Source organism: Vitis vinifera, chromosome 9 (genome assembly GCF_030704535.1).
Source record: "Vitis vinifera cultivar Pinot Noir 40024 chromosome 9, ASM3070453v1".
NCBI classification, from domain to species: Eukaryota; Viridiplantae; Streptophyta; class Magnoliopsida; order Vitales; family Vitaceae; genus Vitis; species Vitis vinifera.
In genome coordinates this window covers 3,066,438-3,084,889 of record NC_081813.1, presented here as the reverse complement: position 1 = coordinate 3,084,889, position 18,452 = coordinate 3,066,438, and the positions used below count along the sequence as shown (strand labels likewise).

The 18,452-nt window shown below is 31.2% G+C and overlaps 1 protein-coding gene across 2 annotated transcripts; it reads left to right on the top strand.

The window, feature by feature from the left end:
* The first annotated feature begins 8,896 nt into the window (after positions 1 to 8,896).
* On the top strand, positions 8,897 to 12,355 carry LOC100266914 (auxin-responsive protein IAA18). Of its 2 annotated transcripts, XM_059739479.1 has the most exons (7): positions 8,960 to 9,514; positions 9,618 to 10,074; positions 10,171 to 10,366; positions 10,969 to 11,243; positions 11,343 to 11,490; positions 11,864 to 11,928; positions 12,022 to 12,355. In XM_059739479.1, exons 2-7 carry the CDS (start codon positions 9,714 to 9,716, stop codon positions 12,069 to 12,071), a joined length of 1,095 nt encoding a protein of 364 aa, XP_059595462.1. In that variant the 5' UTR covers positions 8,960 to 9,514; positions 9,618 to 9,713; the 3' UTR covers positions 12,072 to 12,355. The 2 variants fall into 2 exon arrangements, with proteins under 2 accessions (XP_010654616.1, XP_059595462.1); XM_010656314.3 differs by having other exon boundaries at positions 8,897 to 9,514; positions 9,618 to 10,366.
* Positions 12,356 to 18,452: the final 6,097 nt, after the last annotated feature.

Here is an 18,452-nt window from a genome sequence, read left to right as displayed (position 1 = left end):
GCCACCTACCTCATGCTTCTAATTATCACAATCAAATCAGAATCTCACCGATATAACCGTCAATAGAAAAATGTTATCTCGATCATTGGAAATATACGGTGAAATCTAAATCATTAAAAAAGATATACAAATATGAATTAAGTATAAATTTATATAAATAAATGAGGTCAAAATATGAATAAATAAGATATAAACAATGGGTATGTTATGATGATATCGATTCGGATTCGGGTTATAAATGTCCTAAATGAGAGTCGATAAATAATGGATGATACATATGTGAAAAACCCATTATGGAAATTTTAAATATGAATAAGATATTAGGGCGGCGCGTGATGGAGGAAATGCCCAAAGAGGACCGAAAAGGAGGAAAAAGGGGGGACATGACAAAACCAATAGAATGAGTCATGGAGGCAATGAGTGAGATGAAGAAAAAAAAAAAAAACCAAGGAAAAAGAATAGCCAAAAAGGGAAGTTCGGATCATAGAAGGTGAAGGGATGGAGGAAGTGGGGGCATTTCATTTATCTTAATAGAGGAAATCATCATCATATATATCCCAAGAAAAAAAAAAAAAAAGGCAGAACAAGAAAGGGTAGTGGGTAGTAGGGTCTACCACAAAGGCAAAGGCAAAGTGAGTGAAAAGGAAGGAGGACACATGAATGAATGAATGAAAAAAAAAATGAATAAGCATATGGGAAAATGGGGGGATTTGTAGGAGTAGTTTTAGTAGAATGATTTGGTGGTGGATGAGTTGATGTTAAAAACGTGGAAAAAGTAGCTTCTTCTAACAAAAGAGGAGGCAGCAGCCCCTGTCTCTCTCTCAACTCTCACGCAAAAGCCCTCTCATCTCTCCACGCCAAACACACACTCCTTCAAAAATGCCAAACGGGCCTTTAGAAAGGGATTGATGTGGAGAGCACAGAGACATTTGGGACATCTGTTTTCAATTTTGCCTTTATTAAGGCCACCTTTGGGGGGTGGTTTGTTTGGCTTTCGACAAGGAAATTTTTTGTTTGATTTTTCCCCATCTACACTTCTTTTTTTTGTTCTCCTCTACTCCCCATTTTTCGATTGTTGGGTAGGAACATGTCCTTTTCTATCGTCTTACTACTCTTACCCTATTTCTTTGTTTTTTCTTTTTTCCCTTAAATGCACATTACCCTTAAATTTCATGAAATAGGGATACAATTTCACTATTAATTGAAACATAGATGGACATGAGCAGGGTCAATTAACGTATCTGAAATGATTTGTTAAATTTTCAAGTCAAATTCTTTGAATAACAAGAGATCATAAGTTTAAAATATTAAATTATCATATAAAAAGGAATCGGGTCAACTAACATATCTAAAATGATTCATTAAATTTTCAATCAAATTCTTTGAATGACAAGAAATTATAAATTTGCAATGTTAAAATATCGATTTTAAAATATATACATATATACAGGGTTGGTCAATTAACGTATCTGAAATGATTTGTTGAATTTTCAATTAAATTCTGTGAATGACAAGAAATCATAAATTTGCAATGTTGAAATATCGATTTTAAAATATATACATATATACAGGGTTGGTCAATTAACGTATCTGAAATGATTTGTCGAATTTTCAATTAAATTCTTTGAATGACAAGAAATCATAAATTTTTAATATTAAAATATCGGTTTTAAAATATATACATATATACAGGGTTGATCAATTAACGTATCTGAAATGATTTGTTGAATTTTCATTTAAATTCTTTGAATGACAAGAAATCATAAATTTGCTAGCATTAATGTTGATATTGATATATATAGAAAGAGAAGTATTAAATAGTTTTAAAATAGATAAAATTTTTATTAATTTTAATCGTATTTAAATATCTATCATATTTTCCTAGATTAAATATTAAAAAAATATTTTCTTTATATTTTTTCTTTAATACTTTTCAAGAATATAAAAAAAATTAAAATAAAAAATCATTAAGCCCAACAAAATAAACCACATACTATGAATAATGCAATTTTTATCAATGGAAGTTAACTTATTCCAAACATATCAATAACTAAAATTCATATATAAACATAATTTTTTTTCAAATATAATATTAATAACAATGTAAAAATAACTCACTCTTATTATTTATTTTGTAATTAGATCTCATTATTATTTTTGTATATATTGATTTTCACCATTTTTTTTTTTGTATTTAGGATTAATTAATTAATTATCATAATTTTTTTAATATATATATATGAATTTAGAGACTACTCTCATTATACATTCTCAATAAGTAACTTGAACCCGTATCTAAATCCTGTTTGTATGAATATGTCTTTTCCTCGTTGGATGCGTTCTCACTTCCACAAATCCTTGAAAATAAATTATTAGTTGCAAATAGAAAATCCCATAAAATTGTGTAGCATATGCAGCCACGTGGACAGAAATATTTTTGAAATGGTCAAACATAGGATAAGAATTCATAAATCCAAGTCAAATTGTCCAGCATCAATGAATTGTCGTGCCGAATTGAACTTATAGAAATTGAGTGAATTTAATGTTGTCAGAAAAAAAAACCCTAAATCAGTGTCTAATCAAGTTGACTCAAAAGAGGAGTGGGAGGTAGGTTTAGAAAAAATTGTCGGATTTACGTTGAAAAAAATGTGGGATTCCTAACCGTTAAGCTAATAACTACCATAGTCAATCCTAAAAATTCACTTACAGTTATAAAAAATTGTGATTTTTTTTTTAAGTTTTAATTTTTAAAAATGTTTGATTAAATAGAAATTTGCTTCATGTTTGGGTAATTGTGGAGCAAACCATAATTAAATCAAATGTGTGCAATATAAAATTATGTTCGCACCTTCTTAAACATCGGGTTTGGTTGGATCGGGTGTTTAATAAATCAATTTAATAATTTAATATGATTTAATAACTTAATTTAAATTATAAATATATTAAATATATTTAATAAAATAATTTAAATTTATTTTTAATTCAAGTGTTAAATCAATATAGTTAATTTATTCTTAATTTTTAAATCTTTTTATTTCATTTACTCACGTTAGTGTTGTGATATTTTAGAAATATAACTTTATATCGATGACTTATTTTTTTATGATTTTTCAATGTATTTATAATACTTTAAATATGTTGTATAAATAAATTTATTATTTAAAATTAATAAAAATAAATATGAGTTAAAATTAATGAAAGTAAATATGTTAATTTCATCATTTAAAATAAATTTTAAGACTATATTTCATAAAATATGAGAAAAAGAAAAATAAAGAAAAAAAATGAAAGAAAATAAAAAGTAAGAAAAAAATAAAATAATAAATTTAAAATCAATAAATTATTTATATATATATATATATATATATATTTTTATTACATAAAAATTAAATAATTTTAAAATACATAAAATCTTAATTATATTTTATTTTCATTTTTATATTCTACAATGAAATCAAATATTGAAAACCATTTTTTTAACTATTTTTTTCCTTTTCCAAAAACCAAATGTAATCTAAGCTAATTTTATCCACCAACCTTTAATATTTAAAGTAAAAACTAATTTAAATTAAGTTATGAATTGGATGTGTGATCAACATTGATATATTTTCTAGTATGGAGATGGTATGTTCAATGTTGGATGGATACCGATCCAGTAAGCTAGGATTTTCCAGGGAAAATTGATAGAAAGAAGTAGGACATCCAAACAGGAGACAAAGGAAAAGAATCAGACGGTTAAGAAGGCGGCATCAAAGTGAGTAGGATGAAATGACTGGCAGCTTTATCCTAAGCATAATGCGCCATGTCTGAGTAGCAATAACATCTAATGCCATCATCATCATCGCCAGTACCCACCTCCTTTATTTTGATGTGACTCTTGTGTCACGCCTTGCACCCTATTAATTCCTCAAACTCATCTCTCACCCTTGATTCCTCCCCACCCCACATTACCATCTGCATCCATCTCTTTGATGCTGATTGATTGATTTGATTTTGATTTAATATCATGCTCTAGTACGCGAAGCACCAGATTGCACCACCAATCCCATTATAATATAGAGAGAGAGAGAAAAATGTGTTTGTATGAAAAAAGATTCGAGATTCGACTTCCACACACAAGAAAGACCATGGCGAAGTTGGGAGTTGGACCCCCTCCGGGTGTCTTTCCCTACAGTTCTTCCACTGTTTGGGCTAACATCCTATTATTCCTGTCCTTACCTAACTCCCCCCCACCCTTCTTTATCCTTCATTTTTATTATTTCTATTCTTATTCTAAATACCAATATCATAATTTATGATATAAACTTTTTTATTTAATATGAATATTAACCACAACTATCTCATGGTCCCAATGATTTCCTATATAATAATAATAGTCGTGACAATGTCTTCATAAATCGATCTCTATGTTCTTCCTTTCTCTTAACAACGATTTTTTTTCTTTTTTGTACTTGCCTCTAATTACCTTGATGACCTTAATTTTATTGAAATTTTATAAGCTCTACATCATCCTATCTATGCATTTATTTTTCGAATTCTTGTAGTACATCATCTTGTAAAGTGTTTCTTCTGACTTCATTTGTTTTTATTATGTTTCATCGTTTAAAGTCACGTCTTATGATGTCTTTTTGACTTAAGACAATATTTGCATATCTTTGATCATGTATCAAACTTGATTCAATTGATTTATTTATATTGTCTATAAATATCTATGATGTACACCTGTTTACCATAGATTTATAGATTTATCTATCAACCTCGGTGAACTAACTTTTGATTCGTCGTATTTAAAATCGGGCTTGACTTGCTTTCATCGATTTCATCTCCTATCTTATCCTACATTTTTGTCTTCGAAATTTTAATATCTAATACCACTAGTTGCTTTGTTGTCCACCAAAATGATGCTTTGTCAAATATATTCCTCAAAACATATCATTAGATTCATAAGGATCAATTGTATAGCCACAACCATCTCCATCATTTCTTTTCGCTATCATGACTCCCAAAGAAGTAATTAAAAAAATATATCATAAATGCAACAAATATTAAAAATGGTGTGAAAACATAAAAATTTATTCAAATATTTTTCATTGTATAGTACACATTGAAACCATTAAATGCACTCAAACTAAGACAAGCCACTAATGTGAAAAATGTTAAATGTTTTTACCTCATATGAATATTTATGAGAATATTTTCAATTAAAATTCATCTTAATAAATATATAAAATGAAATAATATCTCATCATATATCTAAAATTAGCACACGTAGATGAATAAGTAAATAATTCAGTGATATCCTATATCGGATAAGGGATGAAGTCACCGTGGTTATATAAATATGCATATGAGTTCCTAAACATGTTTTAAAATTATTAGGTCTCATTTAACTTCTCAAACAGATAATATTCACCCGAGTAATAATGAATTATTATAAATAATATCAGAATAAATCCTCTACTTCAGTATAGAGGTTTATTTGATCCGTACGAATTGTTTGTCAATTTGATGAAGATGTTTATTATATCTTATATAAGAAAAAATTATATATATATAATAAAGTAAAAGTTATTCAAACTCTTTTTAATCACGGAGAAGTTATGCCAATCAAATCCACTTTTTTATAGCACATGGTGGATTAAATAATCCATTTGCTTTTACGCATGGGATAAAAATAAAAATGATAATTTTAATAGCGTGTCCATTACGCGCTGAGAGTGGAGGTATGTAAGTAACAGTATATTGACAAAAGAACGAGGTGTGAAAAAAAAAAAAAGAGAGACTAAAATCACAGGTGTAGTACGTAATAATGCCGCCGACTCACAAATGAGGCGTTAAAGGTCGAACATGTTGGGTGGTCGGAGGCCAAAGGGTCACGAGCCTTCCACACGATGGTGGACCCAGCACCTCACAGCAACTTTAGAAACTGACACGTGTCAGTCAGTCCTAGATTCACAAGCCCAGGCTATGATGCGTTCCCCAGTATCCAACCGTACCAGCCGACCAACCCCTAACCGGTCACTTCTTCGAGGTTAACCTGCTGGTCCGGTTAACAAACCCTCATCCATTCATCTAAATGACCATAGTGCCCTCATCTAAAGTTGTCACATTATCCGGCGCTGATTATTTAGTCCACCACACACGTGAAATCTCACCATTTTCAACATTAAAATTTCAATTATTTTTAAAATTATCAAAACACTATACACTAAATTTTTAAGTCAAATATATAGCGCGTTTTAATAGTAATTCTAATAAATATTTTTTATTTTTTTAATATTATAATTTTTTTAAATATTATAAATAATAAAAATATTTTTTATAATCACTATCAAACCATATAATAATTATGTTTTCACCTTTTAGCTTATATAAGTCACATTAATTCTTTTTAATGAAAAAAAATATAAGATTTGTATTAAAATCCTTTTTAGTTTTTACTATCTTCCTTATCAAATTTTTACCGTATGTGTTACTTATACCAATCATAATCTTATTAATTCCTATCTCAATTTTATGTTTTGTACTTTAATCATATTTATTTGTACTTTATCTCATTTATCTAACTTCAATCTCATATATCTGTATCATCATTTATTGGATTACGAAGTCTTATCGGTTTTATTATACTTCGTTCAAGATGTCAAGCTCCTAGATATTTTTTTTATATGATGAATGACGAGTTTGCTTTTATTGCATATATTTAACCTCTTTTTATGTTTTAGAGTTTGATTTTGTACAATCATAATTTATAGGTTTTTTTTTTCATAGGACTTCACAATTGTATGATTTCATTATTCATTTGATTAACATCATAATCGCATTAATTGTCGAATTACATTAAATATCTCACGTTTTTATTTATTTATTTTTTATTTGTGTATGTACACGGTTTGGTCAACATCGTTCAACGGTTAAAATTTTGTGATGTATTTTCAATAATCCGGATTACATTTTTTCGATTAGTTTGATTGAATATCTCAACTATAATTCTTTATTAAATTTATATTCTATATCGACAAACCTAACATTAGACTTTATGTCATGATTATGACATTTGCTTGTATATGGAAATTAGGAAACATGTTATGAAAAAAATGCATTATTTTTCAATGGTATATGTTTATCACCGACATATCGATTATAAAAATCTTTAGATTATAAATATAAATATTCTTTCCAAGAAAAAAAAATATATAAGAAAAAAACAAATAGAATTTTTGTGAGATAAAATAGTAGAGGATAGAATGAAGGTTGGGCACAACAAGACACAAAGACACGTGTCATTTTCAGTTACGTAGATTTTCATGCATGAGGAGAAATGAATCGAATGTCATGTGTCTATTTGTTCACATCTGATACGCAATCCCAACCATTCATTCTAAAAATGGACCGTTTTTCTTTTTCTTTTTCTTTTTCAACTTCCTAATTTAATGTTCACGTGTGGAGGAGGGTGAGGTCTTCACCAGAAATTGACTTATTATTTAAAAATAATTATTTTAATTACAAAGAGTAGGTTTGGATGTAACAAGCATGACTTTAATGTTTTTTTTAATTAATATTTCGTTTATACTTTAATTTAATTCAAGTACATGTGGGTTGAGTCGAGTAAGAAACCCTATTTATGATTAAAATTATATATTTACATTTATTAATTTCTTAATTTTGGTCTTTTTTTTGTTTTTAAAAGTTTTTTTTTAAAGAACGGTGATCAAATAATATTAAAATTTTTTAAAAATAGTTTTTTATTTATTTTTAAAACGAAAAAATATTTCTAAATTACTCGATCAAATAAATTCTAAATTTCTTAAAATAGATTTTCATTTTTATAGAAATTTAAAATATGGTATAAATTAAAATTTAAGGGTCGGTTTAATAATTATTTTTTACAATAATCTTTGAAGTGATGAATTTGATAAAAATATATATATATATAAAATGAAAATAATTTAACATAACTAAATTAAAATTTTTTGTGGTGATTGGCTCACTTTTCAATACTTATAGATTCGGAAATGGGGCTGGACCTTATCATTTTCTAACATTAAGTGACTGGAAATTAATTATGAATCAATTTTCAATTAATGGGCAGCAGGGCATGAGGGGGGGCATTAAGGTACTTTTGACAAATAAGCAGACGATTTTTTCCCGACTTATTAAACAGCGATGAGAAAATATACGGAGTAGATTATTATCAGATGGACAAGAACTGAACAGAGAGAATGCTTTGCAGCTGTTGGATTGACAGTTTTCCCACATATCTGTGGCAGATTTCATCTGTTTTTCAACTCGCATCACAAGAATCTCTGATCTGACGGCTGCAAATGCAGTCCACCCACTCCTTATCAAGAGACTGGCCACTTCTTATCACTTCTCTCCGACAACATCATGGGTGGTGCATGTTTTTATTGCACCAAAAGCCCTGCAAATATGGGATCATGCAAATCCTATCATCACACTTCCTCTCTCTAAAACCTCCAATATTTTTCTCTCTCTAAATTCTTAAATCTAACCCATCTTCATTTTTAAAATAAAATTCTTAAATTATTTTAAAAAATAAAATTTTATTTATAAAATCAAATATAAAAAATATTTTTGATAGAAAATTATTTAAAATTGCTTGGGATATTGTTAAATGTGTAGAAGCTAGAAAAGAAAAAGAAAAAGAAGGCCAAGAAAATTTCAATTATTGAAACACTTTTTTGATAACCCTCCAAAAGGGCTTAATTAATGTGGGATTAAGTCAAAATTTGTTGAAGCACTTTCTCTCAGGAGTGAGTTATGAGACTTTTCTCTGAAGATTCTTTTTTTCTTAAATGTAAAAGCAGGACAAGTTGAATTAAGGCATCATTAACAAGGGATTAAGTCAAAATTTGTGGAAACACTTTCTCACTCTACGACTTTCTTTCTCTCTCTACAAGGGGACTCTAATAAAGGGAGGTGTTTGGGGTTGTGTGCTGAAACATAGCCTAGGGCAGTCATAGAGCCTAGACAGAGAGAGAAGAGAGAGAGAGAGTATCTTGCTTTAGAGAGCTTGGCACGCTTTGCTTCCTGAATATAACAACGACATTGTTGGGAGGGCTGTGGTTGCGTGCGTTGAACTCTCATTCCGTTCCTGTTTTGGGTGTTTGAGTGAGGGAATCTCTCTGCTACTGTTATCCCCCTTGGTCTTCTCTTTCTCTTTCCTTTTTCTTTTCTTTGCCTCTCATCTTTGTATTATTGTATATTCACTGCTTCGACCCTATAGAAGAAACGAAGAGAGCGTGCAAAAACACGGGAGAAAAGGCTGGATATCAATCTTTTTTCTTTCCCTTGAAGGCTGTTTTCTGTTTTCCATTTTGGATTTCCATCTCTAGGTGGGGTTTCTCTTGGGGATGTTATATCTTATATGGTGTTCAAGTTTCAGTCTTGGGGTGTTTGCTTGATGGGTTGAGGCTTTTCTCTATCTGGGTGTTTGATTTTTGGGCCAAAGGAGGTGGTTTTCTGGTGATTTAAGCTTTGTTGAGGTCTTGAGGTATGTGACCTTTCTGGGTTTTGATTTCATTTGTTTTCTCTGTTGATATGTATTATTTTTTGGGTTTGGTTTTGGTTGATATTGGGTTGTTTTCATTTTCCAGTTGAAGTTTCCCTATTTTCCTGCTCGGTTTCTGTGTGAAAGTAGAAAGAAAAAGGCAGAACTTCGCTACCTTTTCGTCTGGGTTGCTTCCAATACCATGGAGGGGTGTTCAAGGAAGGATGAGGTATGTCCACAGCTGCTAGATTTGATCTCCAAAGACAGAGAATGGGTTCTGAAGAGTGGTGAAGGGAGAAGCCATGGCTCTCCAGAGGAGAAAAAGCTTGAGCTGAGGCTTGGTCCTCCAGGTGAGGACTGGACCATCAAAGATAACACCAACAATAATAACTACAGAGAAAGGGACGAATCCCTTCGGTATCTCAGGTACTTATCTTCCATGGCCTCCATGACCCACAACTGCAGCAACAACAACAACAACAGTAATATCATCAACAATACCACCACTTCTTGTGGAAAGAGAGGTTTCCTAGAGACAGTTGAGAGGAACACAGGAGAGGAAGGTTGGATCATGAATAGCAATGGAAACCAAAACCAGAAACAAGCTGCTAATAATACCAATAATAATGGTGTGTTGCCCTCTCCCTGGTCTTCTTCAGGTTACCAGGTTAAGACCCAACAGCAGCAACAGCAGACAAAAGCTTCATTTCTTCAGTTCCAATCAAGCCCTCCTGTTATTACAAAGGAATCCTCACAGCCCTGTTGCACTAAAGTAGTAGACTTGCAGAATACAGAAAAGAAGGCATTTTCACCAGCTTCTGCAAATACAGCTGTGCCCAACAGCTCTCAGAAAAGGTACCCCAGCTTTTCTCATTATTATTATTTTTTAAATTTCCTTGACAGAGGATATTCACCCACACAGTCACATTGTTTCATTTACATGTAGTGGTCCATGCATAATAGCTCCTTTCTGTGTCTCTACTATTAAAATTTAATTTCAATATCTTTCCTATTTTTATCTTCTGGCTCTTGTTTCTATTTTTTTTTTCTTTGTGGAAGCCCCTTTTTTCTCTCTCTCTCCTGTTACTTCTTTTGCTTGCTGGGTTTTTGGATCATTTATGATTGATTTTTAACTTGTTTTGGCAATTAAAGCCTGAATCCATTATCATACCTCTTCTGTGTAAGCCCAGCTGTTATCATATCTATTTGTAATGAGACTGTATGCATTATCTCTATATTTACAGGGTTCTGGGTTGTGATTTTCTATCAGAATTTTCATGGCTGTGGAAAATTTTCTGACTGCAAGTTTTTTTATATGATTGTCTTCTTTGTATGTACACTTATTTGGTTGTAGTGATTAGGATTTGATCTCTCTTTGTGAATTGGTGCTTTGATTCTCTACATACCTCTAACTTCATCACCTTTTGTGTCTCATGTGTACCAAAAAAAAACAAAAGATCTGCGCCTACTGCAGTTGTGGGGTGGCCTCCAATTCGATCATTTAGGAAGAATCTTGCAAGTAGTAGCTCTTCGAAACCGGCTAACGAGTCCCAAGATGTGGTCCCAAACAAGATTGCGAGTGAAAAACCGGTCGAAGTTGGCAAAAAGGGTCTTTTTGTGAAGATCAATATGGATGGAGTTCCAATTGGGAGGAAGGTGGACCTTACAGCATATGACAGCTATGAAAAACTTTCATCTGCTGTTGATGAGCTATTCAGGGGCCTTCTAGCAGGTTACTTCACATCATTCCGATTTTCAAAGCATCCGGTTTAATTATGTTTTGGAATGATAACATCTCATTATGTTTGTCTCATTGTTTTTTGTGTTTTAGCTCAAAGAGATTCCTCTGCTGGTGGAATCCAGACCAAGCATGAGGAAGAGAAAACTATTACTGGTTTGCTCGATGGGAGTGGCGAATATACGCTTGTTTACGAGGATAACGAAGGAGACAGAGTCCTTGTTGGGGATGTCCCATGGCAGTAAGCATCTAACCACTGTGGATCTGATGCATTTCAATTATTCAAATCCCATTTAGTATGCAAATATGTACCTCTTTTGTTCTGTAGTTAGAGTTTGTCCTCCTCTCAGCAATAATTTGGATTTCTTTAATCACATGTTTGTCATTCGTCATTCCAAAGCAAGCTCAAGGCTCAACGCAATGGCATGTCGTTTTTTGGATGAAAGAATATAGACATGTTCCCTGCACAACTCTCAAACTCCATATATTAAATCCAAGCATTTCAGTAATTGGATACATGGCACTTGCAACACTATTATTTTGAATACTTTGCAGTAGTTGGACATGAATTAGTTTATAATTCGGTTTGTGAACATGTGATGTGTCACATGCAGCATGTTCGTGAACACGGTGAAGAGGTTGCGCGTGTTGAAGAGCTCTGAACTTTCTGCTCTATGCCGTGAGTTTTTCGATCCTCATTCTCTCATCCCACATGTAAATTTGTCTACTACCCTGAGATCTGTATTGAAATTTTTGTGTTTGTTGTTTTCAGTTGGTAGCAGCAAGCAAGAAAAGGCACCACTTGACTCTGCATTGAAATGAAGAAGGGGATTTTTCTATGAAGTATGAAGGGGATTTTGCTTAGTGTATTTTCTATGGTTAAGGGGAAAGAAGAAAGGAGATTTGTATGTTACAATTCCAAGTAGTAGTATTAGTTCTGAAAGTTTCTTTTTTTCAATCCCTCTTGGCTCTTGTAGAAAGAAAAGAAAAGCCAGGCAGATGGTTGGCATGTGTTCTAATGAAAGCTATTACATAAGAAGCTTTTGCTGATAATTTTGACTCTGATGCTTTAGGCATTTTAATGCATTTTGGGATGATTTCTGTGAGATTTTTGGCCTAAATGGGGGTCCTATTCAAAGGCCAAAGTGGGTAGATTTTGGTCTTGAAATTCTGCACATTCAGCATTGCAATCTTGGAAGGCCATGTTCATCTGCAAAACTAGTCAAGAATCAAAAGCATGATGGGCTGTAAAGCTCATGCACTTTTATTCTTTGATTCCATTGGAGCCACTGCTTCTAAGTACACACACTGCTAATAGGGGGTCCTTTTTGGCTTTGAATGGAGAGAAAGTGAAAGAAAAAGTAAGCACACCCACTTTGTTCAAAAGGGGTCTCTATACAAATCCAATCCTCCCAAACGGACCCTTTGACAGTGATGCTGCTCCCATCTCATATCCCCTTTCTGGTCCCACTAACCGGTCTCCCCCCATTGGCCCTCTGATCCTTTTCTCCTTTCCACCAAAACAAAGTCACTACCCTTTTCTGATCAACCAGTGAGTCACCACCATCAAGCTTGCTTGGCTGGACACTTGGGTGGGGGGGATTGGGGGTATCATGCTTAAAAGTTGGATGAAACATAAAAGAGATTTGAGAATGAAGGGTCATTTTCATTGAGAGGTGCCACTTAAGGGCAATTGGTCTTTTACCCAAAGGCCATTCTGTTTGAGCTATACCCAAAGTTTATGCTCTTTTTCACTGTCTCATACATATGATTACATCTGGGTATTGAATAAAATTACAAAAAATAAAATTTAAATACAAATAAATTAAAAACCTATGTGGAGGGGTCCCCTTAATTTGAATGGTATTTAAAAATGACTTTTTGATGCCATAGGGCAAAAAATGAAGGGACAGGCCACAGAGATGGTTTTGGACCAGAGTAACTTTGAATCTGTGTAGAGACCCAAGATTCATGTCCCACACGAGGCAAAGTAAAGAAATAAATAATAACAATAATGAAGCTGTCTCAAGATTCAAGTCTAAAAACGACTGGGTTCCAAGTGGAAGAAGGATGGTAGTTCCCAACAAATTATTACATGGAGATTTGTGGGGCTTCTGGTATGAAAAAGGAGCCGAAAGTTAACAGTAGAAATTCTGTATCCTAATCTTATCTTCATATTCTGTCAGCCAAACATAACCTAACATGTGTGAGGATTTATTTATAAATTAATATATTAATTTTTATTTTTATTTTTATTTTTTTAATAATTTTTCTCTATTTAATTTAGACAAAATAAGTGAAAATATGACTTAGAAATTAAAAAAAGAAAAAAGGGTCTAAGATAGCTAGGTCATGGGGTCAAACGGTTATTGTGGGCTGTTGACTTCGGCCCACAGCCTGATATTTGGGAAAGTCCTGGATTAGGGTTGAAATCATTAAGCTGGGATGACTCATGCTGAATTTCAATCCATGGGCTGACTTGATTCATTAACTCATAATTTGGATTTCCTAGAGTGGAAATAACTGTGGGCCATGGCGGCTGAAAGATGGACTTTTGGAGATGGGCTCTCCTTCGCCCAACAACTGAATAGAATTCCTGAAGTTCCTACAATTATAAATGGTTTGACCCAACTACAGGGATGGTATCAGATTAACTAATTCTATCTTGTAACTTCATCATTATTTATTAGTAATGTCTTGTTGAGAAAAAGGACTTGAAATTGAAGTTGATGGAAAATGATTTAACGGAGAAAATTGAGGTGTGTGGGTGAAAACAATGGTCCTTCCGTGTTCCCCACGTCACGCACTGTCATTAATTTTCATTAGTAAATTGTTTTGGAAGAAAATATTATACTTTATACAAAATTTAAATGCTAGCATGATATTTCATCTCGATTGGATTGGAGGAGGAAAAAATTCTTAACATCGGACATATCATGAATTTATTTTAATTATATAAACATGCTTTAAAGTTGTGAGAACTCGTTAAACTCAAAGTGGATGATATCTACAAAGATGAAGTTGAGTGTCTATTTAACCTTATATTCTCATGATAAATAATAAGGCCGTTATATCTATAAAAATAAATAAATGTGGCATCCCACTTTAGTTGGAGATGATTTTTGCCATTATACATTTTGTGGACTTCTTTCAACCTCGTAAATGTGCATTAAAACCGTGAAAACTAATAAGACTTAAATGGATATTACCCGAGAAACACTATACATAAAAATAGTTTTGTACTTCTATTGTGTGATAGTTTTGAACTCTTATTAGCCCTCTACCATAATTTTTTTACTAGATAAGATATATAATACATATTATGCAATATAATGCATGTTTTACCATACTCATATTTGACTTGCACAATGAATAAAAAAATATGGTACATTTTAATGTTATTAAAAGAAATAGAGAATCTTTGTCATATTAAGCATGATTAGAAACTATTTTATAATTTATAATTTAGTAAGTAATTATTTATTTAATTATTTATTTATTAATAATATTCAATGATTAAAACATTTAAAATTTATAAAAAAAAAATATCATTATATTTAACCTATAAAAATATTTTGTATAAATATTAAATATTAGACTAATAATATTATATATTAACATTATTTTAGGATGTTAATATAATAATATTAGATATTAGACTAATATTTTGCAAAATATAATTATTTTTTTCGTGATATCAAAATATAAAAATATTATGTTTTTTTTAGCAATTTTATATTCCTTTTCTTCTTCATAAGAAAGTAAATATTTTTCTCACTATTTTTTTTTTCATTTTATTTTTTCTGTGTAAACTATTACCAATATTTTAAATTAAAAGCAATCAAGTATTACTAATATTTGATTTACTAGCCTCCTCCAAAAGCCAAATGATGGGTTACTAAATTATGATGGTCAAATGCTATAAAAGTTTTGATCCACCTGCATAAATAATGTCTTTCTATTAAAACAAATAAATAAATAACGCTAAACCTTAATATCTAAACCTTCAATCGGTGTATCATATCTTAAATAGAGAAAAACTTGCGAAATCTAAGGGACTGCAATATCTACCATTGATCAATAAGACATTTTGAGCATGATCTTTGATGATAGAACAATATATGAGGTATGAACTTTGTCATAAAAGAGAAGTTACTCCCCATTATAGTCTAGTAAAAGAAATCTAAAAAATATGTTAATGACTAAAAGAGAGAAAAAAGCTTTGATCTCTTCAAGAATATTCAAGAGACTTGAACAAATATTTGAGAATCTCACCATAAAACTTTCCAATTCATTCATGACTTACGTTAGAAAATGCCTCAAATTTCTAATTAATAAAGATTTTTTTGTAAAGAATAATGTATAAAATATTTTTTAAGTTGATATATTATTGTAATATTAAATTTTTTTATTGAATAAAGAAAATTATTAAAAATGTTTCTATAAATATTCTAGATCATAAATGAAAAAAATCATGAGATGAAACATACGGGAGATACCAATGAAGCAAAATTAATGGTTTGTGGTTCAGGTTGAATACAAGGAATGGAGAAACGAAGTGGGATGTTTTCAAAAAAATTTCTAATTAATAAAGATTTTTTGTAAAGAATATTATATAAAATATTTCTTAAGTTGATATATTATTGTAATATTAGATTTTTTTATTGAATAAAGAAAGTTATTAAAAATAATTCTATAAATATTCTAGATCATAAATGAAAAAATCATGAGATGAAACATCTGGGAGATACTAATGGAGCAAAATTAATGATTTGTGGTTCAAGGTGTGGATACAAAGAACGGAGAAATGGAGTGGGACGTTTTGAAAACTTAATAATTGTATCTTCAAAGTTAATAATTATATCTTCTCTGTAATATTCTTTATAATACAATAGAAAAACTCTTTCTCATACGAGGATACGATAAAATCTCGTGTTTTATCTTTTTATTCCTAATCTAATATTGTTTAGATTAAAGTTTTTGTTTACACAACAACTACGATAAAAGGTATGAACTTTTTTTTTTTTTTTTTTTTTTTTATGATTACTAAACCACCATTTAATAATTTTTTGAGAACAGGAGCAATTACTTTCAACCCAAAAGTCAAAGGACTCCATTCAAGGGGCAGAGATGCAAGATGGACGGAATCAAGCACATAATAGAAGAGAGTTGTCACAGATCAAGAACAATTAAATATTAATAATATTTATTTATTTTTAAAATTTAAAAAAAATAATATTTACTTTTCTTAATTTTCATTATTTCTATCGTGCATTCTGCTTTATTACCAAACTATCAAACTTTTCAAGATAAACATACTTCAAAGCATTTTCTTATTTGAATTTTCTGAGATTTCTCGAATAGATTTATGTCATCAAATTCTGAAGTTCTTCTTTAGCAACTTCAATTTCCAAGAAGAGAAAAAAAAATGTCAATTTTTCTGAGGAAATCTTCTTCGCTCAAACTCTTCTCCATGATTCAATAAACCAAAATAGAAGTAGCCAAAATGGGGAAATATTTTCCATGATTCGATAAACCAAAATTTGCATCCAATTCAAGAGACTATAATCAAAACCCTAAATAATATCATCAGCTAAATTCTAAATCACGAAATCGTACAACAAAACGCAGAAAATTAAACCGAAAAGCTTTTAGTATCGATGCGTACAATCAAATATCGAAACAAAAAACACAGATACATACTTTCAGGAAGCAAAGAAAACAGAAACAAAGAAAACATAATTCAAATTTTTGTTTCATGTCAACTCCAAAAATACGTACAAATGCAGTGTTTTCTGTGTTATTTATTTGCCTGGCTTGACCTGTCTGCCGTATATATACAGCGCACACCAGAAGTGGAGAAATACAGCCCTTGGAAGCTGAACGCGCCACCGTATGCTCCGCCTAGTCTTAGTGGTGACTCCGCCAGGCTTGGTGGCCACTCCGCCCATTATGGCGGAGTTTTAGGGAGAGAAGGTTATGGAAAGGCATTGGAATGTGATTTAGTTTCTCTCCCGAAATTTTGTGTTTCCCGCTCTCATTTGAGGAGACGAGTGTTTGGGAATTTGGGGCTTCTTTTGGATCTAATTACAGAAATGACATTCAATATAAGTACATGAATAAATATAGATATTTCACTCCATCACAATACAAAAGAAGAAAATATTTTCCACAATCAAATTATCAAATGATTTTTTTAAAAATTACTTATAAAATTAATGTGATATATTAAGGGGGTGAAAAGAGTTGATGATTATGATAAAAATTTAACATGAAGTTTTGACAATAGAATCATTCTAATCATATATCTTTAATTGATGCAACCTCAAATGCTTCAAATGTTGATAGAAAAAACAATAAACCTAGAAATCACTCACGTGAAAATGAAAACTTTATTATAAATTACCAAAAATAGTTATAATAACGAACACCAATCTTAATAATGACTTTTGAAACAACTAATTACTAAAATTCAAAGGGAGTCGATGTAAAAATATACTTATTACATTATCGTAAAAATCGTCATCTTTAAATCATTCTCACGACTTGAAAATGCTGGTTGAACCCATTATATATATACTGTCACGATTTTTATTTATTTTTCCTATTCGATACGAGATATTACGGTTAAAAACATAGAAATTGATGAAGTTATCATTCTAGCGATGTATTCATCAATATCTTTTTGGGGAAAAGGTGGGAAGTCCACTAAAAGGGCTGAAGAAGGAGGACAATACATGTAAATACATGATACTCAAAGGGGTATATACTTCAATTGACTCACATAGCATCACTAAGAATTTTAGTGTCGTTCTCCATCTGCAGTTGCAGCAAGTGGGATGACAAGGAAGGCCTTGCTCCCAAAAATTTCAACAAGGCATTCATTCCATAGAGAAAGCAACAATTTGGGCATCTCCACTTCTACATAATACACTAATGGGCACACCCTTTTCCTGGTCAAATAACCCATCAAATATAACAACCCTATGTCCCTATGTATCTGTCTTTTTGTACTTAGAATATAATATATATGGTGCTTATATTGTGAAGAACAATATAGCAAGGCCCCATTTCTGCAGCCAACCACCGGATGATACAATAGATCTTGGAGCAGTATTTACATTTGTTTTCAAATTGGTATCATTTCGAGGTTGCTTCAATTGGATATTTGTCGGATCCCCTTCCATAATTCTCCAATCTGTC

What these genes read in the sequence shown, in the direction of transcription:
- LOC100266914 (XM_010656314.3), top strand. Translation starts at nt 9,714, where the DNA reads ATGGAGGGGTGTTCAAGGAAGGATGAGGTATGTCCACAGCTGCTAGAT. An exon ending in CCCAACAGCTCTCAGAAAAG is followed by an intron (nt 10,367 to 10,968) that starts GTACCCCAGCTT and finishes AAAAAACAAAAG; the next exon opens with ATCTGCGCCTACTGCAGTTG. An exon ending in TGAACTTTCTGCTCTATGCC is followed by an intron (nt 11,929 to 12,021) that starts GTGAGTTTTTCG and finishes TGTTGTTTTCAG; the next exon opens with TTGGTAGCAGCAAGCAAGAA.